The 25742-nt window shown below is 40.2% G+C and overlaps 1 protein-coding gene across 1 annotated transcript in view; it reads right to left on the reverse strand.

The window, feature by feature from the left end:
• msna (moesin a) overlaps nucleotides 1–25742 on the reverse strand; it is a 70284-nt gene that overhangs the window by 14712 nt on the left and 29830 nt on the right. Inside the window, exons 2-7 of the mRNA XM_067997111.1 lie at nucleotides 20751–20834; nucleotides 11866–11961; nucleotides 5898–6172; nucleotides 3368–3451; nucleotides 1590–1736; nucleotides 5–101 (exon numbers count right to left, since the gene is read on the reverse strand). Of these exons, the coding sequence (XP_067853212.1) occupies nucleotides 5–101; nucleotides 1590–1736; nucleotides 3368–3451; nucleotides 5898–6172; nucleotides 11866–11961; nucleotides 20751–20834 (783 nt within the window). The remainder of the gene's footprint in view (nucleotides 1–4; nucleotides 102–1589; nucleotides 1737–3367; nucleotides 3452–5897; nucleotides 6173–11865; nucleotides 11962–20750; nucleotides 20835–25742) is intronic.

Below are 25742 nucleotides of genomic sequence, written 5' to 3' on the forward strand. Positions count from 1 at the left end.
TTACTGGTGCTTTTTTATCAATTGGTTTGATAATAAACTTCTTGTCATTAAATGAAATGTTTCGGATTTCACTCCATGGGAATCCAATCTTGGGTGTTAACCTTAAAAACGCAAGGAGAGAGATACGGGAGTTTAACAACCACAAAGGATAGCTCACACTTTTACACCCTGTACAGCATTATTGATTTGAATTAACTTTCTCCTCTTCCCCTTCTGCCTGCTCCACCAGCCATTTCCTTTATTGTAAGCACATACTGCCCACAATTAGCTTTAACACTAATCGCCAAGCTGGATGAGCACGTGGGCCATCCCACAGCAGTTGACAAGTGCAAGTTTGAATTCTGGATCAATAAGTGGGAAAACAGCAGTTAGCTTCTCCCCAAACAAGTGAACCAACAGTTTCCTCTTGTGGGTTAAAGCACCACCCCCCCAGTGTAACAAGCCATTTAGACAGGATTCTCGGCTCAATTTCTGGTTCATGCAGAGTTAGCCAATGTCAGCCAGAGCAGCAATTGAAGCACTACAATTTCCCCAACTGCCCCCTTGGGATGGGGCAAAGTAGAGGGATGAGAAAGGGAGGTAAAACATTCCAGACAGGGTTCCTGCCATAAAATGCATGTAAGATAGCAGGTGAGGACAAGATTGGACTTGGCTGTGGTGGCCTACACAGTCCAATATCCAGCCACTCTCGTTTTCCTGATAGAAAATCGCTGACTAGCAACAAGCATGGCTACACCACCACTTTCAGCTACATGCAATATTTTCAAAACAAACAGAAAACACCTTACACACAATATAGGTAAATGCACTTCACATTTAAACTTTTCAGTCTCACCAAACTTGGAACTGTGGCATGGATTTAATCAGACACCACACATCTTATTGCAGCTTCTAGGTTGTGGTCCTGCAATTGCAAGCCATACTTCGACTTCACCAGTGAGATTGCTGAGAATGTTGACTTGCAAAATGAAACACTAGAATGCAGTCAGATGCTGCGTCCCCTTGGCCCTGACATGCCGTGTTGGAGCTGCTCATTACTGGTTGGGCTTGCTTACTTCTGCTGCCCTGGATCAGTTATTCCAATTGGTCAAGTTGACCAGCTCCCCTCTACATACAATGTTGCTGATGTTTCCATGGAGCTAAAGTCTTAGTTTTCACCCACATTGCACACCATTTTAGCAGATAACTAAAACAGTAACCAAGTATAGCACACACAATGAAGAAAACAATCACATACTGCTTTTTGTCTTACCATTTAACTAACAAATGCCCAAAAAAGGTTAACATACACATGCATACATTGGCCAAATGAGTATTGAGATTACATACCCAGTGTCCATTACTCTTTTACTAATTAAAAATGCAATTAGCAACATCTGGATTCACAATTAATCACACGTGGCTAGTGGTTAACATATTGGGCAACGCTGGTCTAGGCTTACAAGCCCTGTGGTTCGAGGTACCAAAGGGCTGTGTTGAGGTCAGCAGGGGAGGGCGAGGGTGCCTAAAAGTTACCTTAAATTATCTTTTCTCTATTTCATTATCCATGTGCCTATATTACAGACAGCATTCCCCACGGAGGAAATTACCTGTCATCGTGTTCGTAGATGTTCAATCCAAGAGCATCAACACCAAGCCACAGCTCAGAGCCCTTCTTGTTTTTGATGTCGAAGTAGTTAACTCCGTACATTTCAAGATCTTGAGCAATTTTCAGATATTCCATCATGGCATCCTCCCTGTTAATGAAAGTGGGTGTCAACATTAAACTCCAATAATGTTTAAAAATCAATTTTTTTGGGGGTGGGAGAAAGATAAAACAAGTTCCTGCAGTTCAAATTCTTAAAGACTTTTATAATATGCTTTCTGCTACTACTTGGCTACAGTGCATTATATAAACCTGCTTGAAACAGAAGGCAATCGAAACACCAACACTTTCTAATTAGGGAACCCAGTTCAAACTAAAGGCCACCTATAAACAATAATTCTCAAACTGCTTTTTAGTTAAATAAACATTTTCTTTGGGGGGGGGGGGGGGGGCGTGGGGGGAAGAGAGGGAAAGGTGGGAAGATGGGAGAATAACGGACAATGACACTGCAGACTAAAAAAAAAACAATCCCATGCTGTTAGGATGTTTTTCAACTTCCTAGAAATTGAGTTCTGTTGGGTGGGCTTCATGAGACTTGAAGTGCTTATTCCAGATTGTGTAATAAGTGCCTTGCACTCAGCCTATAACTTTTCAATGAGCCTCATTTGCAGTAATTAATCCTAAAATAACTTAAGACTTTTAGTTCTGTATTGAGAAATAATTTAATTTGGGCAAAATAAATACCAAGAGTGGGAAATATATAAAACAGAAACCCTACTTATTTCCACTGGCCTTTATACTCCAAAACAGATCTAGAGCTCAGGTCAGCAAAACCATCAACCCATAAAAAAGTACACACAATGCACTTGTATCAATGAATGCTGACAAAATTTATCTAGAGCTCTTCAGATGTTTAGAATCATTTTACTTAGAGCACAGGAGCCACAAGAAGGTGGCTGAATTGCAGCACACTAAAAATAACAGTGAACCTTGGGAATCATTGTTTAATTATTTGGCAGTTATTACTAGGTTTATTTTTGTATTGGTACCATTACTCTAAGTGTTAAATCACTTGAAATGGCTCCCACCATTACTGAGACATGTAAATGCCATAAAAAAATGGCTGAAACGAGAAGAGGATTGGGTGGTACAATGAAATCCCTGGGTATTCCAAATCTAACAGACAAAACTGAAAGCCTAGGGAGCCTCATTGCAATGGAAAACTGACCGAAAGACACTGACAACAGACAGCTTAATTCAAAAGCAGCGGCTAGAGTGAAAAACTTGGACACCATACTGGAGAAATACAGGGTGCACTTTGGAGATTAAGTTATTTTGGCCTACATTTGCCCACTTGAGTTGCAGGGCCATCTTCTAGCATACCACACAGGAAAATATGGTATGATCTCTTATTTACCCTCTCCCCATAAATCACCAAGCTGCCTTAAAAGTTACACCAGTGACCAAAAGCAGTCACAGCATGCAAAGGTTTGTGCTCAGTGCTGTTCATACCACAGGTGTCAATACATATTTACAGTTTTGGTCCTGAGCAAAGACATATTGGCTGATATAAGAGTGGCACTTCCTTAGTCAATATTAGAATCTAGGGTGGAAAGAACACCAGCTTATAGTTGGAGTGACCCCAACTCTTTTGCATGGCTATGGAAGATTAAACTGAAATTAGAATTTCAGTTTAGTTAAAAAGGTTAACCAGAAAAGCAAAGTCTCCAGAGATATTTGCTTCTGTCCTACAAGGATTAAACTGCCAACTCCTAGTATTACCTGATCATTCCTCGGTGTTCCTCATGCCAAATCTGGATCCGATCCTCCCACTGTTCTTTGTTCAACTTGTGCTGTTCCAGGACACTGAAGCGAGCAGCGAACAGTTAGCACCATTATAAAATTATATACATAAAAACCAAAAAGATTCACACAGAAAGGTCACTTAAAATGGAGAACAGTTTCTGAGTCAGTCTGTATTGGGTTATAGTTACACAGACATACCACCTGACTTTCAGGCATAATCAAATTCTGTTCAGCAAGATCCCAAGTACCTGAAAAAGCATCAGCTAGCTCTGTTCCTATCCTTGCCTCACTGAATTCAACATCAATGTGACAGTTGCAGTTTTATATTCCTGGTACATTTTAAATTCATTTGAAGTTCCAGCTATCAATATAAAACTGCAACTGCCAGACCACCAACTGAATTTGAAATGTACCAAATCCACCAACAATATTTACAAACTGATAAACCAAAGCTGCTTATAGTACTGGATGCCAAAGTTGAAGAATAAAGATGGTTAGGTAAACCTGGAAATGGTGATAGGTGATGCTAAGCTTAGGCTTTGGCTTTAAAAGCCTTATGCTGCAAGAGGAAGGATTGACCTGGGCAGGTAGAATTCTGTGGCTGCAAGGTCTTGGAAAAGAAAATGAGTGAACAGGGACTGTGCGTTCAGTGTTGATTTCAACACAGGCAAGAATGTAGCGAGAAGGAAGAGCATATATTACAGCCTACTTGCAACTTATCTTCACTATTCTCCATGTAGAGTTCTCAAACTCATGTGCATATGCCAAGTGGTGCTGAAGTACTTTCCCCTCTTGCAGATGGGGGTGGGAAAAAAAAAGTCAGGGATGGTGACCAGATAAGAGAATGAGTGAAAGGGGAAAACATGGAGTCAGTTATCCTGAACTATTTCAGCATTGCATAGTAGCTGCTTACCAAGTACTAGAAATGTGGAGCAGCCCATCTGTCCATTCTTATTAAGAGGAATGATAACCAGAATTAGAAGAACTTCAACAAAAATGGAGTTATTTATGCATTGGATCAGTGAAAATGTTACTTGAGAAGGAACAGCATCTCTAAACCCAGTGAGTCGGGGAAAAAAAAAAATCAGGTGTACTGGAACCTGGGCTCAGTCTGTTCAGACTGAAAGTCTCCTCTATCTGCTGGTTGTAAGGACCCCAATTAACAGTTTGTGTAATCTCAATTTAGTTCCGAGTGGGAATGACATTGTTCTTAATTCAGCACTAATTGGCAAACTCACTCAGAGGCCATAGGAGGATTGGTATGGGCAATGGAAAACAGAGTGAAGCAGGGAGCACTTAAGGTTAAGGCTGAAGGACATTACTGGGGCAAAGTAGAGGAAGCTTTACTCTGCCTCCTTCTGTTTTACACATGACTTGGGAGTACTCTGCACTGACAATGGGTTAACTAAAATGGGAAGTGTTCCGTTCCCCAGGACTAACATCCTCAAATAGTTTGGGCAATCTCATTCCAGTTCTGTGTGGCTATGGATCCATACCACAAAACCACTCACTTTAACACTAACTGCCAATCACCCTCATGAGATTCTACAGAATGGCTGGTGAGAATGGTGATATTGATGCAGTAAGGGATGCTTTTCTAATGGGATTGAGACATATGGTTGGGACGGAAGAGAGCTTTACTCTGCCATACCAGACCTGAATGTTTTTGGGAGACAAAGGGAAAGTGTTCCATTCCCCAGCACTACCCTCAAGCAGAAGCAGCAATAAAATAAACTAGTCATTAAAAATCACCTGAGTTTCCGGGCACTGAAAAAGAGTTTGTATTATTAAAAATCCACACAACAAACTTGGATAACAAAAATTACACCATTAAGAGCTAGAAACTAGTCATACAGAAAAAGGCAACAGAACTTGGATTGTATCCAACCATGGCACTTGACCATGAAAAGGCAGAGAACATTCTAGGAACATGCCAAAATAAATTGTATTTCAGTCTCAGATTTGTCTGCATAAATAAGGCAATGGGATTACTACACAGAACATATTCAAATGCTAAAATTTGGTCCAGCTAAACCAGACATCAACCAATAAAGAGGCATGGATGGTTTGACTGACCTCATGTATGCATTTCAGCAGTGGTCTTTGGATAGTGATCAGAAGAAGGATCTGTCACTGAGCCTCTGCCCCCTCCACCAATCTAACTGCAGCCCTAGCAGAATGGCAAATAAAACACAGGACCTTGTTGTCTGCATGGCTCACTGACCTTATAAAAGCAGAAATCTCATCTTATTTAATAGCCTGCTCACAAACCAGACAACAAGGTGATAATTTTAACCAAACCCCTGAATTTTGTTTCAATTCACCATTCGAATTACATGTTGGCATTGTAGAAAACACTGCCTAGATTTGCATTTAGTACACAGTTATAATTTTGATCTGCCTATTTAACTTCACTCATCCTCCAATTCACAGAATTGACACTAGGCTGTTCACACTGAAGTGAATTCATTTCAAATTGTGGCCATTATTGGAAAAAAAAACTTACCGCTGTGGAAGTAGACGATCATTTGACAGGTAACCCAATTTGTGGGAATCTTTATTGAAATCCCCGTATTTAACCTGTACGGCATAAGAAGCCAGCAGTACTGCTGTCTCTGGGGGGCAGTAGATGTCATCATTCAGAATACCCTCTTTCACTTGCAGGAAGAACAGGCGTTGGGTGATTTCCTGAATCAGCTCCTCCGATACATCTTCTGGAAAAAATTTTGCTCTAAACCTGAAGAGCAGTGGGCTTTCCTTACGGACATCCTGCTGAGTTACCTAAAAGCACAGAAAATAAAAATCACAACCTTACACATCTCAAGCCCATGCAGAAATTGAGATGATCAAAAGAAAGAACATTATACCTATTTGAATAATTTCACTTTGACCATTTATGCCTTAGTCTACTCTAATAGCCCCCATATGCAACTGAACCATAAAGTCCTCAACTCAATTTCTCGTATATGCTTATTTAGCCAATCTCAGGCAGGGTATTAAAATTGGTTTCAATCTAGGGAAGGATAAAAAGGTCGGTAGGATTCACATTCATGACCGCTAGTTAGTGCCGCTTGATGAAGTGTGAGTTTTATAAACAGGATTGAACCCGATCACGATGTTGCTCATTGTAAAATAGCCCACCGAATGTGCACTATATAGAACGGCATATTGGCCACTTTAGCAAGGTACTGGAGGGCTGCAAGTCCCAACAAAACTATAACCCAGCAAAACTCAGTACCAGGGTACATGAAGTTCTTGTGTGTTTTAGATCTGAGCTATAACCTTTGAAAAGAGACGAATGAACTTGTATTCTGCAACACCTTTCATGACCTCATGAAAGAGGTCATGTGATGCTTTTAGGGAGGGAAAAGAAATTTTTTCAATGGGCTGTTTTCATATCTTCCAGCAGTGGGTTAAAAAAATCATGATTGGCAGAGGTCAAGCAACATGTTGCTTGCCCACTCAGATGATGCATGACAAGTGGGGGAATTTTCTTTTTATTATGCCTTACCACATCATTGGAATGTTTCAAAACAGTTCACAAAATAGGCAAATATAGCAGCCATTCTGTGTAAGCAATACACCAAAAATAGCAATGAGATGAATGAATATTGGCCAAGGCAACCAGAGAACTCCCTACTTTGAATGACATCATGGAATCTTAACATCCACCTGAACAGACAGGACCTTGGTGTTAATGTCTCACCCAAAGGCTGGCACATCTGAAAGCAACACAATATTGATACTAAAACAAAAAACACTTTACTGACCAGATTTTACAACAGCACTGAATTAATTAGCTTTGTCCAATGGTGCCCCAAGTTCTGAACATCATACAAGAGGGATTCAGAGTCAGAAAAAAGGAATACTTCATGCTTTAAAAGCAGAGGTAAGATAGTTCTTTTAAAAATGAGTTACTACTTTTGTTCAGTACTAATGTGACAAGCTGGTCCTGATTAAGATAAGACACCAACTGCTCTTTTGAATGTCATCCAAAGTATTACACTGCAGGTCAGTGCAGTGGCAATATGCCATTTCCATCTAAACTAGGGCATTATGGGATTCAATTTATTAGGTCTTGGCAAACAAGTGTGGCATTTACTATTTATACAGAACAGAAAAAACCTATGAGAAAAATGTACACAGAAGACATGGTCCAGAAACTGGCCATATCAGTTTAGAAGAGTTACCTGCTTGACAGCAAGGATCCCTTTTCAGGTCATCCCTTTTAGAACTTAGCCCCTTTTTAATGATATTCAATGGCTAGACATTGTCATGTGTCATATTTACCCCACAGGAAGTCACAGCAGATAGATTCCATTATTCACGTGATAAATGTAGGTAGACATTTTCCCATGATTTACAAATATTGTATTGTCTTTTTAAAAAAAAAAAATTAAAACACTGTTCAGAGACCCTCCAAAAAAAGGTGGATAAAACCTTCAGCTACACAACCAGGATCATAAGACCTGCTCTACCAACCAAGGCGTAAGAAACCCAGCTAAAGTGCCAAAGTCATTGGTTTGGGATTTTTTTTTTTTATTATTCGTTCACGGGATGTGGGCGTCGTTGGCGAGGCCAGCATTTATTGCCCATCCCTAATTGCCCTCAAGAAGGTGGTGAGCCGCCTTCTTGAACCGCTGCAGTACGTGTGGTGATGGTTCTCCCACAGCACTGTTAGGAAGGGAGTTCCAGGATTTTGACCCAGCGACAATGAAGGAACGGCGATATAGTTCCAAGTCGGGATGGTGTGTGACTTGAAGGGGAACGTGCAGGTGGTGCTGTTCCCATGTGCCTGCTGCTTGTCCTTCTAGGTGGTAGAGGTCGCGGGTTTGGGGAGGTGCTGTCGAAGAAGCCTTGGTGAGTTGCTGCAGTGCATCTTGTGGATGGTACACACTGCAGCCACAGTGTGCCAGTGGTGAAGGGAGTGAATGTTTAGGGTGGTGGAAGGGGTGCCAATCAAGCAGGCTGCTTTATCTTGGATGGTGTCGAGCTTCTTGAGTGTTGTTGGAGCTGCACTCATCCAAGCAAGTGGAGAGTATTCCATCACACTCCTGACTTGTAGATGGTGGACAGGCTTCGGAAGTCAGGAGGAGGAGAGTCACTCGCCGCAGAATACCCAGCCTCTGACCTGCTCTCGTAGCCACAGTATTTATATGGCTGGTCCAGTTAAGTTTCTGGTCAATGGTGACCCCCAGGATGTTGATGGTGGGGGATTTGGCGATGGTAATGCTATTGAATGTCAAGGGGAGGTGGTTAGACCCTCTCTTGTTGGAGATGGTCATTGCCTGGCACTTATCTGGCGCGAATGTTACTTGCCACTTATGAGCCCAAGCCTGGATGTTGTCCAGTTCTTGCTGCATGCAGGCTCGGACTGCTTCATTATTTGAGGGGTTGCGAATGGAACTGAAAACTCTGCAGTCATCAGCAAACATCCCCATTTCTGACCTTATGATGGAGGGAAGGTCATTGATGAAGCAGCTGAAGATGGTTGGGCCCAGGACACTGCCCTGAGGAACTCCTGCAGCAATGTCCTGGGGCTGAGATGATTGGCCTCCAACAACCACTACCATCTTCCTTTGTGCTAGGTCTGACTCCAGCCACTGGAGCGTTTTCCCCGATTCCCATTGACTTAAATTTTACTAGGGCTCCTTGGTGCCACATTTGGTCAAATGCTGCCTTGATGTCAAGGGCAGTCACTCTCACCTCACCTCTGGAATTCAGCTCTTTTGTCCATGTTTGGACCAAGGCTGTAATGAGGTCTGGAGCAGAGTGGTCCTGGCGGAACCCAAACTGAGCATCGGTGAGCAGGTTATTGGTGAGTAAGTGCTGCTTGATAGTACTGTCGACGACACCTTCCATCACTTTGCTGATGAGGCGGTAATTGGCCGGATTGGATTTGTCCGCTTTTTGTGGACAGGACATACCTGGGCAATTTTCCACATTGTCAGGTAGATGCCAGTGTTATAGCTGTACTGGAATAGCTTGGCTAGAGGCGCAGCTAGTTCTTGAGCACAAGTCTTCAGCACTACAGCCGGGATGTTGTCAGGGCCCATAGCCTTTGCTGTATCCAGTGCACTCAGCCATTTTTTGATATCACGTGGAGTAAATCGAATTGGTCGAAGACTGGCTTCCGTGATGGTGAGGATATCGGGAGGAGGCAGAGATGGATTATCCACTTGGCCCTTCTGGCTGAAGATGGTTGCAAACGCTTCAGCCTTGTCTTTTGCACTCACGTGCTGGACTCCGCCATCATTGAGGATGGGAATGTTTGCAGAGCCTCCCCCTCCCATTAGTTGTTTACTTGTCCACCATTCACGACTGGATGTGGCAGGACTGCAGAGCTTTGATCTGATCTGTTGGTTGTGGAATCGCTTAGCTCTGTCTATAGCATGTTGCTTCTGCTGTTTAGCATGCATGTAGTCCTGAGTTGTAGCTTCACCAGGTTGGCACCTTATTTTTTGGTACACCCGGTGCTGCTCCTGGCATGCTCTTCTACACTCCTCATTGAACCAGGGTTGATCCCCTGGCTTGTTGGTAATGGTAGAGTGAGGAATATACCGGGCCATGAGGTTACAGATTGTGCTGGAATACAATTCTGCTGCTGCTGATGGCCCACAGCGCCTCATGGATGCCCAGTTGAGTTGCTAGATCTGTTCTGAATCTATCCCATTTAGCATGGTGGTAGTGCCACACAACACGTTGGATGGTGTCCTCAGTGCGAAGATGGGACTTCATCTCCACGAGGACTGTGCAGTGATCACTCCTACCAATACTGTCGTGGACAGATGCATTTGCGACAGGTAGATTGGTGAGAACGAGGTCAAGTAAATTTTTCCCTCGTGTTGGTTCGCTCACCACCTGCTGCAGGCCCAGTCTAGCAGCTATGTCCTTCAGGGCTCGGCCAGCTGTGGTTCTAGCGAGCCACTCTTGGTGATTGACATTGAAGTCCCCCACCCAGAGTACATTTTGTGCCCTTGCTACCCTCAGTGCTTCCTCCAAGTGGTGCTCAACATGGAGGAGGACTGATTAATCAGCTGAGGGAGGACGATAGGTGGTAATCAACAGGAGGTTTCCTTGCCCATGTTTGACCTGATGCCATGAGATTTCATGGGGTCCAGAGTCAATGTTGAGGACTCCCAGGGCCACTCCCTCCTGACTGTATATCACTGTACCGCCACCTCTGGTGGGTCTGTCCTGCTGGTGGGACAGGACATACCCAGGGATGGTGATGGAAGAGTCTGGGACGTTGGCTGAAAGGTATGATTCTGTGAGTATGGCTTTGTCAGGCTGTTGCTTGACTAGTCTGTGGGACAGCTCTCCCAATTTTGGCACAAGTCCCCAGAAGTTAGTAAGGAGGACCTTTCAGGGTCGACTGGGCTTGGTTTGCCGTGGTAGTGTCCGGTGCCTAGTGGTCCGATGCCAGGTGGTCCGTCTGGTTTTATTCTTATGACTTTTCGTAGCGAGATTTTACAACTGAGTGGCGTGCTAGGCCATTTCAGTGGGCAATTTAGAATCAACCACATTGCTGTGGGTCTGGAGTCACATATAGGCCAGACCAGGTAAGGACAGCAGGTTTCCTTCCCTAAAGGTCATTAATGAACCAGATGGGTTTTTACGACAATCCGGTAGTTTCATGGCCATTACTGATGCTAGTATTTTAATTCCAGATTTTTTTTAATTAATTGAATTTAAATTCACCAGCTGCTGTGGTGGGATTTGAACTCATTACTCTGGATTTTAGTCCAGTAACATAACCACTATGCTTCCATACCCTCCAATGTTAAAGTGCAAGACAACCAGGTAATCAGGGAGTAGTGATTGGGTGATGCCAAGTTTGGATTTTAAACATCTAAAAAATGTGTAGGGGGTAAAGAAAGCACAATTTAGTGTCTGGAGAGATAGTGCAGGGTGAAGCACTTACTTGAAGGGGTTAAATAGCCAGTCTGAATGTAATGCACCAGTAGGGTTGAGTTATCCTAGCAATAATTTAAATCTGAAATTACTTTAAAAGGACACTTATCTACTGCATTCATCTGTAGAAAATGCTTTGCCCCAAAAAATCCATCTCTTGGATCCCTTCTCACAACTGATGGTACTGGTATAGCTTTGTCCATTCCAACACTGAGCTTTTTCATGTGCATTTCAGAAAACATAGGTCAACAAATCACTATAATACATTGGATTGTATTTGGAATGTCAGGGGCAGCAAAAGGTCAGTAGCAACCACCACTCCTATTATTTTCTCCTTTGGCTCAGCACCCATTTTTTCCCCCCTTTACATCTCAAATGGGATGTTTTAAGGTGCTATATAAATACAAGTTGTGAGTAATGTACATTTCCAAACACTGCACAGAAAACAGCTGAAACCTCATCCTTTACAACAAAATTTACAAATGCATCCCCTGAACACTGGCAAGCAATGGTAACTCATTAATATGTGGCACTTGCAAGCATATTTCTTAGCAACAGACCTTTTTGTTGAGTTTCAGCCAGGTGGAGAAGCCCTTTGTATCTTGGTACTGAAGCCCAAAGAACCAGACCTCACGAAGTCCAATGGTCTTCACAACCTAGTGAGGAAACAAACAGGAGAATTATGGAGGCAGAGAAAACGGGCTGGCTACGTACCCTTGACAGAAGTCGCAAGAAAAACTCCTGCTTTAAATAACTGCAAAAAAGTGGGAAACATGGTAACAGTGGATATCATGTACTGCAACGGTGAACCTCTTTTGCAGTTTTGGGTGGGGGAAAGAAAATGAGGGAACAAAGTCATTCAAAGTTATTTTATAGTTATATTACTGACTTGAACAGATTACAAAGAATTCAGTTTGTGTTCTCTTTCCTGTTAAAAGGCTGACCTGACAAGATAGAGAGCAAAGTGGAAACCATTTGCAATCCACATTGGACTTAGTTCACAGCCTGTTCAGGATAACACTAAACATTCCTGGATTTAAATACATTTTTTGAAGTCTCAAAACGTTTTGGATATTATATTATAAATCCATCAGATTGCAAGTATGCCAAGTCATTAATAGGACTGGAGATATTTTCCCAAAATGCTAAGGGAGGCAGCTAGATTTTGGATCAAGTATTTAAGAAAAATCTGATCACCATTGACAAAATTTACTTTTTCACCTGAAATTTAATCTGATGCTCGAAGTGTCTATAGAAGAAAGGCAAGTTAGCACTAATGCTCAGACCTGCACAGCTGGGGAAGGGGGGCAGTGAAAGTGCTAGACTACTACTAGCACAACATTGTTAATCTTTCACAAGTTAAGATGTGGAGATGCCGGTGATGGACTGGGGTGGACAAATGTAAGGAATCTTACAACACCAGGTTATAGTCCAACAGTTTTATTTGAAAATCACAAGCTTTCGGAGCTTACCTCCTTAGTCAGGTGAGTGAGCTTGTGATTTTCAAATAAAACTGTTGGACTATAACCTGGTGTTGTAAGATTCCTTACATTTACACAAGTTAAAGCATGTTAGCAGGAGAAACCAGGGCCTCAAGTATCCCCCATATTTGCACCCAGAGACATGCATAACTGGGGTTCAAATCAATTACACGGCCTAAAAGATTGTGAAATTTTGGGTGTAAGCGAGTTACACACGCAAGTACAATATGCTCAAGATATCCTTTTGTTTTTAAAAAACTCATTGATCCCTCCACCCATAAAACTGGCCCCACCAGAGACCTGAATAGTACTTTGTTTCTTTTAATGCATTTTTATGGCACAAGTACAAGTCACATTAAAAATTGAAACAGGTTCCCCAATTGCAGGTTCTTAAACATATGCATGAATGATGGTTGAAAGAGTTGAAACTTTAATTTTCAAACTTAGAGAAATACATGGTGTGAGTTTGTCACTTTGCTCGGGCCCCGATCGTTAAGTCAGTGTAAACATTCAGACATATTCTAATGGGATTCATGGAAAATTTGAGTATAACTTGACAGACATTAGCAGAATGGGCAAGCGAATAGGTGCTTTTTTGGGGTCTAACTTCTGAGTTGCATCCAGGGAGGAAATTCCATTCCCCAGATGTCTAGCACAAGGTTGAAGAACTTGAAACCAGAGTTTTGGACAAAGCAGTTATTGCAGACAACTGTCCAACTTAACCTGAAAGACTTCAAACAGCACACTAGAGCCACCAAGAGTACTGGACAGATACACTTCTGCCATTTCAAATACCATTTGATTTAAATCATGTAGAATAAAATTATCTAATTTACAAAGAGGCAATGAGCAAAACAAACAGATCTGCTCTGCTATAGTACCCAACCAGATCCAATCTATTAATTAAATGTCATGCAGCCATCTTCAGTTTGTTTTTAAATTCACAAGCTAGAACACTAAACAGAAGCTTACAGGTGTACAAGTGCTTGCCAAGGGAAGCAGGAAGAATTGCAAACTGCTTTAAAACAAGTCAACCCAGTTTATATGAAGTGCAAATTTGATTATTATATAGTATCTTGCACATCTTTCTGCTTCATTTGTAAATAAATCCAGAACAGTAGTTCAGCCTGTGTGAAAGGTGGTATGACTACCACCTAAAGTGACAATATGGTTGGGATCCAACTTTTTAAAATCAATCAACCCAATCATGGTAACTTGCTTCCAGCAAGTGAGCAATCACTCATTACTTCAGAAGCTCTCCATGCTGATTTATGCCAGTGCCAACAATCTTGCAATATTGCCAGAACACAGTTCTTAGTAAATCTTGTGTCCAATCAAGTGACAATGAAATAAAAAAATCAGACAGTTAATCAAATTATTTATTTTATCTAAGTTATCAAATTTCTAATTGGACACTGCAAAAAAATTGCAGGGAGCATAATCAACACCGCCTATAAAATCAAAGCACCTAAAAAAAAAATTCAGTGAACTCAAATTAGCGTTGGGAAATGAAGACTACTCAGAAAATATCCTGTATCAGTACACTGAACTTTAGTGTATTGCTAGCAAAATATAAAAGCCAATATGTTGTACTATATGCTGGCTGTGTTATGGCCCATTTCACAATGTCAAATTGTTCCCATCTTCAGTGGCAGCTGTAAATAAGAATTTCACCCTTTTGTTATACAGCTTCAAAAAAAACTTTGTAAACACAGCCCAACACATTTGGAAGGGCAAAAACCTAATTATATACTGCTGGGAGTTTTTCCACTGTTCAAATAGATACATAGTAAAATATAATGGGTGTAGTTTCACAGAGATCTTAGTAACAACCACATTATCCAATTATGGGGTGTCACCAATGGTCTTGCGAATTATCTGAATTTGTTTTCCTTCAGTGTTGTAGAAATCAAAGTTATGTACAGTTCTCTTTAAAATTTCCCCTCCATCAGAAATATAGAGAATATATTGATGTTAGAGAAAATAAAAATTCTGAAACACTTGGTAGAAATAAATCACTAAAAAGATCAGTGCCAGCAAATTACAAACACCATTACTGCACCAAAGCCAGTTTGTATTAGGTGCACAGTTCATAAGCTCAACCTAAAAAATGTAAAGCTACAGCAAAAAGTGTTTCCACTAGTATTATTTTCACAAATATTGTGCATCCTTGCAAGTTAGCAGGAGAAAAAAAGTGCATAGTAAAGCTATTTACAAAAAGGCATTGCTTGGAATTTTTTTTTTAAATCAGTGCTTTTGGCTTTTTAAAACTAAAGTCACATTTCAAATGCACTGTTCAACTTGTACTTCATATTCAATGTCTAGGTTCTGTCTATCTAGCATTTCCAGTTGTTATCGATCAACTCAAAATTAATTATTGGGGTTAAAAGGAGGTGGGGGAACAGCAAGGGACTTCAATTTTGATTCAACTAATTATCTGCAACCTTAAACAATTGTTCAAGGTTTGCATACTTCAGACATTACAGCAGGTTTTCATAAATTTTGTGGAAGTCTGTCAGCTGCTTTAAGGTAATAACCTTTTTTGTTGATTGTATGGGTTAGTTGGACCAACTTCATGTCCATATGGCTGTGACCAGAAGGAGCTTTTATTTGGTGTTTGATTGGTCTATTTGCCCCCTTTTCTGGTTACTAATCATCTATTCATCAGAATTATTGTCTAGCAGTCTAGGTACCCAATGGACTGCTGCATAGGCACACCATGACCTTCTGTAAGCCTCCTTTTCTTCCTCTTCCTCCATCACAAGGCTGATAAGCTATCTACTATTCCCTAACTGTTTTTTTAAAACTATTTAGATTAGTTAGATCAGAGGCAAACTGAATGAGGGGAGGGGGCAGGGCAAGGGAAAAGCAAATGTGCTGAAATTCTTTAGCAGCCTAAAAAAAGGAAATGCTCACTTCACACATTTAAGATTAAAAATAAATCAGAGTATTTGTTTTTCAGACTTCAGATTCCACTCATCAAATAATTTAAATGCTCATCCCTAAAATTCAGCAAAGTTGATTAATAAAAAAAACTTCTTGAATGTTGCAGTTACATTTTTAAATCAGTCAGCTGATCTCAGACCAAACAGTCCAGTACACTTTCCTGCCTCTGCACCACTGATAGTTGATCCACATTCACTGGCTAGGCTCACATGAAGTGCAACTTTGGCAAAGAAACAAAGAGAGGGCTACAGGTACCTCAATGCAAATAATGGAGCAAATTACAGAAATTGAAAGTTAAAAAGTAACCAGTACTTTATTTGATCTAAGAACCTACCCTTTTCACAAATAGGCATGGGAATGGGTTAACAAGTTGTGCTTCAAATGCTCAGTCAATTTTTACAGTCACTTCATTCACTTTCATGGCAATCTAATTAACTCTAAAAAGTGCAATGATCTAAACAAGCCCAGCATCCCATTCAGACATAACACGAGACTGGAATGTCTGGTCACTTTGGCAGTACATTACTAATATTCTTGGCTGAGGTAGTCAACAAGTACAAGGCCATATATGGCCACACACACATCTTTTGAGCTTAAAGGACACTCCTGAGCATGAAGGCAGGAAATGGTTGGCTGCTGTGCAAAAGAGGCACGGGAAGAAAAGGTGGAGACATTTACTCATGCATTTTGCAATGCTCCAATTATCCTCAGTTAGGCACCCATTACTTTTGCATTAATCTGGAGACCTGGCAACTTTATCCAACCTCAACAATTCAACATCCAGGTTACAATGTAGCAAAGCAGTCCCTTTCATGCTGATGGCAGCACTTGTTTAAAAGCTATGAAGACTTGCCAACTATATTAGACATAGCATGCCCAGGCTTGTGTAAAATTCTAATACAAGTCAACCAGCATACAGTGGACATTCAGGTCACAAGTCTTGCTGATAGTTTGATAATTGATCAGCATCTAAATTGGCACAAGTATCGCTTGATGTTGTCACTAGGTTTAGTGCAGACACCAATGCCACAGATTTGATGAGTTTAATGTTGTGCAATAAGTTCACATGATGCTCATATTAATCCACATATCTTGTCCCCAGCACCCATATTAAAAAAACTATTTGTACTACCAGATGTTTTGTATGGTTCAAGTGGACATAGTATGAATGTCAAGCTCACCATATTCTCAACTTGCAGCCCAAGTGACAAATGGATTTTTCCTGTAAGCCAACTGCCAAACTCATTTATTTTTCTCTAAATCAGGACCTGGGGGATGTGGGGAAGCAACATCATAGAATTGGTCAGCAGTGAGAATGTCTTGTTGGGATTCCACTAAATAGTGCTTAGAGGAATGTTGTGTTTTATTGAACAGAATGCATTTAATCTGATGTTAGGTTCACTGTGGGGGCAGACCCTCCATATGTTTCAATTTATTTTTCTTCCTCTGCCCTAAATCTTCACATTAGCTTTTAAATGCATGCTAAATTCATCCACCCACATGCCAGCTCTCTTAAAAAGTTGCTATATTCTTATAATTGTTTTCTATTTCTTTCCCATACATCACAGTAGAATTCCAAGGCACTCCACTATCTCACCCAAGGGACTATTATTCACATCAAAATCTAGACAGCAATCAACAAGCTATTCAACTGTAGATAGTGTACACAACACCCACATTTTTTTAAGCAGTTAATGACTAGCAAGAGGAGAAACCCAGCTAATATTTCCCATTTCAAAACCAGGAGCGAGAAGCCAGCTATATCTGCCCAATTGCTTACTGCCCTAGCTAAAAGCAGCTAATTTGGTACAGGATTGAATTGAATCTGTAACCAGTTAACTCAGCATAGACTTGGATAGAACCTGTGACCTTTTGTTCTATATGGCTCAGTGCTATAATAGGCTGTATTTTCCCAACTAGACAATTAAGAGATGCTAAGCTAGTCACTAATGCTAGCCACAATGATCAGCTGTCATTACAAACAGTGTCCTTTACCTTGTTATGACCAAGAGGAGACAGCATGGTATTATCCAGTTTCAATAACTACCACCCATTGGTTCATGGACTGAAACCCTATAGCAAAAACAGGAAGTTCTATCCAGTTCAGATCAGGGGATTGGTGGGAATATGGTATGACCAAAAGAGTTCCATTTTGCTTCAGACTGCAAAATCTCTGCTGAAGGAAGCTATTACATGTACCCACAAATTAATTGGAGGAGAAACTCCTTCATGTCTTTGAACTGTTAAAAGCATGCACAATTGTCAGACTCCCATCACTAGAATTGACTCCAAACCAAAGCTATTTAACATGCAAGAAAAGGTATTGAGCAAAATCAAGATTGCCAAGGAGATGTTATTCTTACATAATCTACCTGGATGGTAAAATTGATTAATAGGTTTCCATGCTTAATACAAAGTGAGTCTTTACTTGGTGTTCAAAAGAAGCAAGATGCTCACTTTAAAGAAAGCCATAAGTATATTTGTACAGCAGTCTTAGAATGGATGTTTATTTTCCAGTTCCCCATATGTATTGACATTAAACTTTCCCAAAGGAAACAATCACATTGAGAGTTCTGTATCATATTGCTATCTGGTCCATGTAATCTCACTCTTGGCAAATAAATTTACCAAGTAGTTTTAGCCCTAGCCCTGAATATGCTATAGCCTTCAGTAGAGATCATAGCATAATTAAGTTCACACTGAAAACAGATTAAAAAAGTCAAAGCAGCTCCTCTTGGGACTAGAAATTAACTAATTTCAGTGGGACAAGAGGACCTAGCCCCAGTTAGCTGGTTGAAAATTATGGAGCTCAAATGCACACCCCATGTACTGAATTTAAATATGATAAGTAAACAGCTAGGCTGAGAAGGAGTGGGACACTAAGCTGAAGGCCATCTTGTACTTAAGTGAAGGATGATAGAGATGCTTAATAAGATTTTCAAACAGGGGATGGAGACAGTGGTACCAGAGGAGGGTGTGGAAAGAGTCACTACAGGAGGAGATGACTATTTAAAAGGAAACAGCACAAAGTTTAAAAACAAGTCACTAGGCCCAGATGGTGTGCATGACAATAATGAAAGATAGTAGGAAAGAAATGGGATAATCAGGGAGTCAGCATTTGGTCTTGCTTGAATTTGGGAGGAAAATCATAAGTGTATAAAAAAGGGACTGCAGTGAACGTTGGAAGGTGTTTAAGTTTCTATACGAGACTTGTTACAAAGATTAAGGGAGTGATATTAAATGCTACATTGTATCATCTCACCCACAATCAAAATCTCTCAAATATCTATCCAGTTCCTCCTCAAAATTGCTAACACTATCCATCTTCACTGCCACACTGGGCAATCTGTACTACATATTCACCACCTTCCACAAACAAAGCAAGTGCCTAATGGAGCAGCAAAAGCTTTTCTGTAATAGAAAATGGTGCAAACTTGTTCATACAAGATCAAGAACTAATAACTGTTGCCCTGCTCAACAGTCCCAAGTGCACAGGAAGTGCTCACATCCTGCCCTAGGCTAAAGTACAGGGCAGCAGAGAAACCCCATTGCTGGCTTAGACAACAGACATACATCTTGTGTCATAGCACGCTGCAGCACTGTATCTGATTTAGTGTTATATCTACAGGCTGCTGATCTGCCTTTTGGAGGTCTTGATTTTTTTTTAAATCTAAAATGGCAAAGCACTTTAAAGCATGAAACTTGGTGGAGCAGATAATTAAAACTGTGCTGTCACTATGACCTGGCATTCAATTCAGGCCAAAGAATGACAATTTCCCAAATGAAATGAACTTGCATAGCTCCAGCCCAGTTTATGCAAATCCATAGCATAACTAACGATATAAAGCAAGGATCTGTTTCTAATCAATCAATGGCATAAAATGCAGAGCATGGGAAATAGTAGTTTTACCTTCTGGTTCTGAAGAAGCAAGGGATCTGTCAATGAAGTAAGTCACCAAGGCAATTCAGGACACTAAGTTTACCCAATACTGGTTATGCAAGAAAAATACCATGTGGAAACATTTTCCAACTAAATACATTAGCAATTTGCAACTCAGGATTCCCCCAACTAAGATTTTTAAGAATTACTTTTGATATGCACTATTCTCCACTTTAAAAAATTTTCCCCAGGACCTTTCACATCATTCACAACTATTGTTATCCAATATAATGCCAAATGACTGCTCCTAGGACTACCAACCCTTGAGGTGCCAGAGCATAGCCAGACCTCAAAGCAAGACAGACCACTTATGAGAATGACCAGCACCACTACACCTAAAGATTGAAGGCCAAGACCCTAAACTTTAAACAGCTCAAATAAAGAATGACCACTTAGGGTATGTCTGCAGTCTAGCCTTGCAAGGAGTCAATAAGTATGGAGAAAACAGTCCAGAAAAAAACCCTTAATAAGGCCCTTCTAAAAAAAGGAAAGGATCAAAAAAAAAAAATCTAAAATTAACCACTTGCTACTACAGCAAAGACAAAATTCAGAAGTATATTATTAAACATTTAAACCAGTGAGGTTACTTGGATAGCAATTGGCAACAAAACAATGCTTTGCTTACCAAGTATACTGGTTTGCATGCAGAAATACTTTACATTTACTAAACAGGACACAGTAACGTTATATTAAAAAAAGTCAAAGTTCTGAAAGACTTAACAATGCAACACAAAATTACCTAAAAGAAAGACATGGAATCAATTTAACATAGGTCTGTGGCATCCAATTTATGCTATGGTACACCCTAAGTGTCATGGGCTTAAGTGGGTCAACATCTCCATAATGAGTGGTATTCAGATGATGAGGATAAGTGCTGTGATGCATTGGACTACACCATTCTAATAATTGTCAGTATACTGAAAGTGTATATTAAAATTTATGGTGGTTGGAAAAGCAGTTTAAGTTTATTTTTTTTAAAAACATACTAATGCACTTTGGTAAAGAAACGGCACAACCCAGGATACCAGCTGTTTAGGTGATCAGAAAGGCCAAGTTGAAATATTTTGGTTCACTGTACCTGATCAAAGAGCTGTTTGCCAGTAGTGTTGGGCTGGATAGCAAACTCCAACTCTGCATCCATAGTGGTAACCCGAACATTGATCTGTTGAAATAAGAGACACTTACATTAGACCTAAAAAGAACATGGTTACCAACTTTCAAATGGAAGCTAGGCACAGTTAGTTCATTTCAGACATACCCTAATAAAGCCAATATTTTATTTCTTTGTTATAAAAAAGTAAATTCCAGCATGGAAACAGAATCAACAAATTACAGATGAAACCACCTCAAGGTGGGTCTGAATAAAAAAGGTTCATCATCTCTCCTGAGGCACTAACTTGTTGGGGGTACAGTTCCTGGGCAATGGCCTCCAGCATCTTAACCAAGTGGCCAATCTTTGTGGGAGGCTAGACTGCATTTTCAAACTATCATCGCCAGACACTGGTTTGTGAGGGGATCCTACGATTGTAATATTTATGTACTTGTTGCTGAATGTTATTTCTGTATTCAAATGTTTTCTCTACAGATATGTAGGTAGCTGACATTGTCTTTTGACCGTTAGGATAGGTGATCCCCAAACAGTATTAATAGTTGCAGTGGGTCTCTGACACAGACAAAATAAAAAGGCTTAGTGAGGTAGTTGTAGTTGGAGGAGGAGGAGGAGGAGGCAGTAAAGAAACAAATTCAGCATGGACAGCAAATCAGGAGTAGGAATTTGGCTAAAATTTATTTCCAAGCAGTGATGGGATAGACCTTAACCTTTAACTTGCAACATGGTGACTTTTGTTGCATTTTATTGGTTGCTGATTTATGGAATTTATAATAGAAACTAACAATACTTGCAATTCATTAAAAATTACTATATCCAAGCTATTTAATTTTACATTTTTCAAATGAGAAATCTTCCCAATAGCTTTCTCCCTATGCTGTAGAAATGAACTTTTAACCTTCCTTTAAGTCCCATCCCCCACTATATGTTGCTAAAGAATAAATCAGCTACAAAAAGGACTCTGGCAGCCATCATCATCCAATCTGCCCCTCCAGGGGGTGTACAATCATAGCAGCCCCACACAATAAAATTATTGTGGCACACTTGATTACTATTAGTCCTACTGCTTTCATGGTCACTGTTGGCACAGTGATTTCATCCACATGACAGTTCCAACAGTATCCAAGTGCTTAACACATTGTGGGAATGATAACCAAAATATCTCATTTTAAAAAACATTTAACAATATAGGTCACATTCCTACCACCAAGTCCTTGTGAAGGTAAGAGTAGGCCTTAAGAGTGGCTTATTGAGAACTCCTCCTGTAGTGCTATCATTTATATAAATCTGCACAAGAATGTAAAATCTGAAAATTTCAATTAACTAGGATTTTTAGCTTCCTGGGAGGTAGGCATGTATGAAATTAGAAAAAAAAGTGTAAAAAAAATTTAACCTAACCATGTTATCTTTCCAGTGACTCCAGCAAAATATCAGAATAGAGCCTCTATCTATAAGTTTGAGAATCTAATAGTCATTGATAGCTGCTTAAACACATGACAAATATTGGAAGACACCAATAATCATTCCTTTGCAATTAAGGAATTTGCAATAAACTGCAGTGTCAAGTATTTGCAATACCAATCAAGTCACCCTAAAAGCACCAGATTCACTACCACATTTATAAACAAGTCGGACTCACTGGCCTTTAGGCTAAATATAAATCAATGCTATGAAATCAGAAAAATACAAAGGGTCACAACTTAGCCTTTACAAAGGCCAAGTGATTTTAAACTCCTATATAGTCATAGAATAGAGTGATAGAATTGTTACAGCATAGAAGGAGGCCATTCAGCCCATTGAGGCCATGCTGTTCTTGATTCACAATTTTCCCCCCCAAGCCATCACTATTACTCTGATCACCTGGCAGAGGCACATTTCATGAAAGTGTGTTCAATTGCCTGTTCAAGTTTGAAGATCAAGGGTGGGTTAGAGATAGACACTGCAATTTGTTTTGTTACAAGTAACAAATTATTAAACCATTAAGTGTTAATATTCATAGTCAGCCATATCAAAACAAAAACTACAATCACAAATACCTGAATGCTTTACATAATCACCACCCCTGCCTCAGCTCATCTGCTGCTGAAACCCTCATCCATGCCTGCGTTACTTCTAGACTGGACTATTACAATGCTCTCCTGGCCAGCCGACCATCTTCCACCCTCCATAAACTTGAACTCATCCAAAACTCTGCTGCCTGAATCCTACCTCACACCAAGACCCATTCACCCATGTTCACTGACCTACATTGGCTCCTGATTTGGCAATGCCTCCATTTTAAAATACTCATCTTTGTTTTCAAATCCCTCCATGGCCTTTCCCATCCCTATCACTAACCTCCTTCAACCCCAAGAGATCTCTGCACTCCTCCCTGATTTTAAAAAAAATCACTCCACCATTGGCAGCCATGCCTTCAGCTGTCTAGGCCCTAAGCTCTGGAATTCCCTTCCTAAACCTCTCTCTCTCTCCACCTTTAAAACAGTCTTTAAAACCTACCTCTGTGACCAAGCTTTTGGTCCCCTGTCCTAATGTCGCCTTGTGGCTTGGTGTTAAATTTTGTTTGATATTACGCTGCTGAATAAAGCCAAAGACTTTCCAATTACTACAAGAGGCAAAAACAAAAGTAAAATTTCATCTGAAAAAAAAAAGGACTGGAAGCATGTCCATCTATACCAAGCATATCTATCCATTGGTTTATTGGGGTAGAATTTCCACAGCGATGCCCCAATCTCCCGCTGTAACTTTGTTTTATGTTGTTTCTAGCCAAAGACATTTACATCATTTCTCTGGGGTTTCTGCTGATCTCCCATCAAAGTTACAGCTGGAGGTCAGGAGAACCCCAGGGGAAATTACTGGCAATGTCCAAATAAACCATTGCAACTTTGGCCCAGCCCCAGTGACTAACCAAGAAAGATAGACTAATTAATTGCTAGTGAAAGACTAAAATATTATGATGGTAGTTTGAAGTAATTGGGGAAGGGAGGGAGGAGTTTATTTAAATGAGTACTGCACTATTTCAGTCAATATGGTTGGAAGCCATGCAGTCTTGCTCCATAAAGCAAACTAATAGTTGGACGAAATAGATCTCAAGCTTATATTCTAGGATGGATTACATTTCATAACGAAGGGCTTAAAATCATGGAAGGTGCCTGCTGCAAGACATGTAGTAACAGACAGTACCAAAAATCTATCTGCCTGCTCCATAGATGCACTTAAACCATTTTTAGGTGGCCTATTGGAAAACATGCTGGGATGGAGTCACTGGAAATTCACCACCACTTATGAAAGCAAGAGAAGTGACATTGCCAAGAGGGGTCCGAGCAGCCCATACAAGAAAAAAAATTAGGAGGCAAAGCCTCAAATTTAGATTTTGAGCCAAACAAGTGTTTAAAGTCAAGTTAGACCACCAGGTGAATCAACCTTTTATAACAGATCAAGCAACTGTCAGTTTCTACACAATTGATCTCAGAATTTGTAATAAAATTGTTGGTGGTGGGAGAGAGATAAAAAGGCCTACCAAACACAGGCAGGATATCTGGGTCTTTACAATCAGCACAATTTCACATTGCAGGCACCTGCAAGGAGGTCACAGAAAGGACTTTTCCCACCCTAAAATGCTGCCAAGTTTTTTTTGTTCTCAGCTCGACCGTTTCCTTTTTTTAAAAAAAATCGATTTAGTTTGAGGAAGTCAATTTGCAGGCTTCACGTTTAAACAGGAAATGAAAACTTGATTTCTGCAGTTCGTCCTCAAAACAGCAGAAAAGGTGACAGGAAAAAATACTCCATTGTAAGTAGCCATCTATTAGGGGGAATAGAAGCAACGTGGACAGTAGGGTAAAGTCCCTGCACCCATTTACAGATCAGGACATTGATCAAGATTGTACACTAGTGTGGGTCAATCCAAGAGTTCAGAAATCCACCTAAAATATTTTAAGTTGATATTAATCTGCTAAAATAACCTGAAACACTCCTCAGTTGTGATATGCAAGAAACAGATACTGTAGTATTGGATGGTGTTATATTAAGCAATATATAACCAGTTTTATTCCCAGTCCATGACGAGTCAGTTGAAGGGAGACCAGACAACAGCTGGCCTCACTGACCCAGGTGTTGAGGAAAAAGGCTTGGCTGCAATGCATTCCATGGTTAAATAGTCTGCTAACACAAAAAGGTACTGAGACCAGTTCTTCAGTCTGTTCTGATCAGTATTTACAGGGTATTGGACCCAAAAAGGTAGAACTTCAATACTGGGCAACAGTTCCAAATTACACCATGGTGGCAGGTGAGATTTCAGAGAGCTTCAATATTTCAAAGTATGATTTGATTTATGAAAAAACTTTTCACCCCCCAAAAAAATCTCCATAGGGTACTAAAAGGACTCCCATTCCTCAATGCCAAATGCAATTTACACTACTGCAGCATAAAGTAATAAATATCATTGTTGAGTGTATGACCAAGTAGTATCAGCACTTTTTGTAAATACATTTAAAAAGATTGTGGTTGAGAAAAAGTGCAACATTTACACAAATGGCTTTTTTTGAGAGTGAATAAATTAGTAAGCCTCCTTTTAGCTTTGCAAAGATCAACTACAATTTTTCCAGGCAGTTCCAAAAGGGAGAAGACAAGTGAATTATTGTTTCACTTCATTTCAGTAAGTGAACAGTCTTTTAGTCGCCTGGTTATCAGTGACAGACAGATGGACCAAAATGGTCTCTTGTTTCTGGACATTCTTATGCAAGTTCAAATGTTTTCCTCAAAAATTAGAATGTTTTAATAACCAACCTCTACCATGAAACTGCTGAATTTCACAAAACACATTTAGAAACTGTTATAATACAATGTTTCACATTCAAGAACCAAACAATTCTTAGGTCAGGGAATTTAAAAAAGGATTTGACATGTTTGGCTGCACTTGCCACAGCAATTCAAGCAAAATGTTTCATCTCACTGCAAGAAAGCTTT

This window comes from Heptranchias perlo, chromosome 15 (assembly GCF_035084215.1).
Source record: "Heptranchias perlo isolate sHepPer1 chromosome 15, sHepPer1.hap1, whole genome shotgun sequence".
Taxonomy (NCBI): Eukaryota; Metazoa; Chordata; class Chondrichthyes; order Hexanchiformes; family Hexanchidae; genus Heptranchias; species Heptranchias perlo.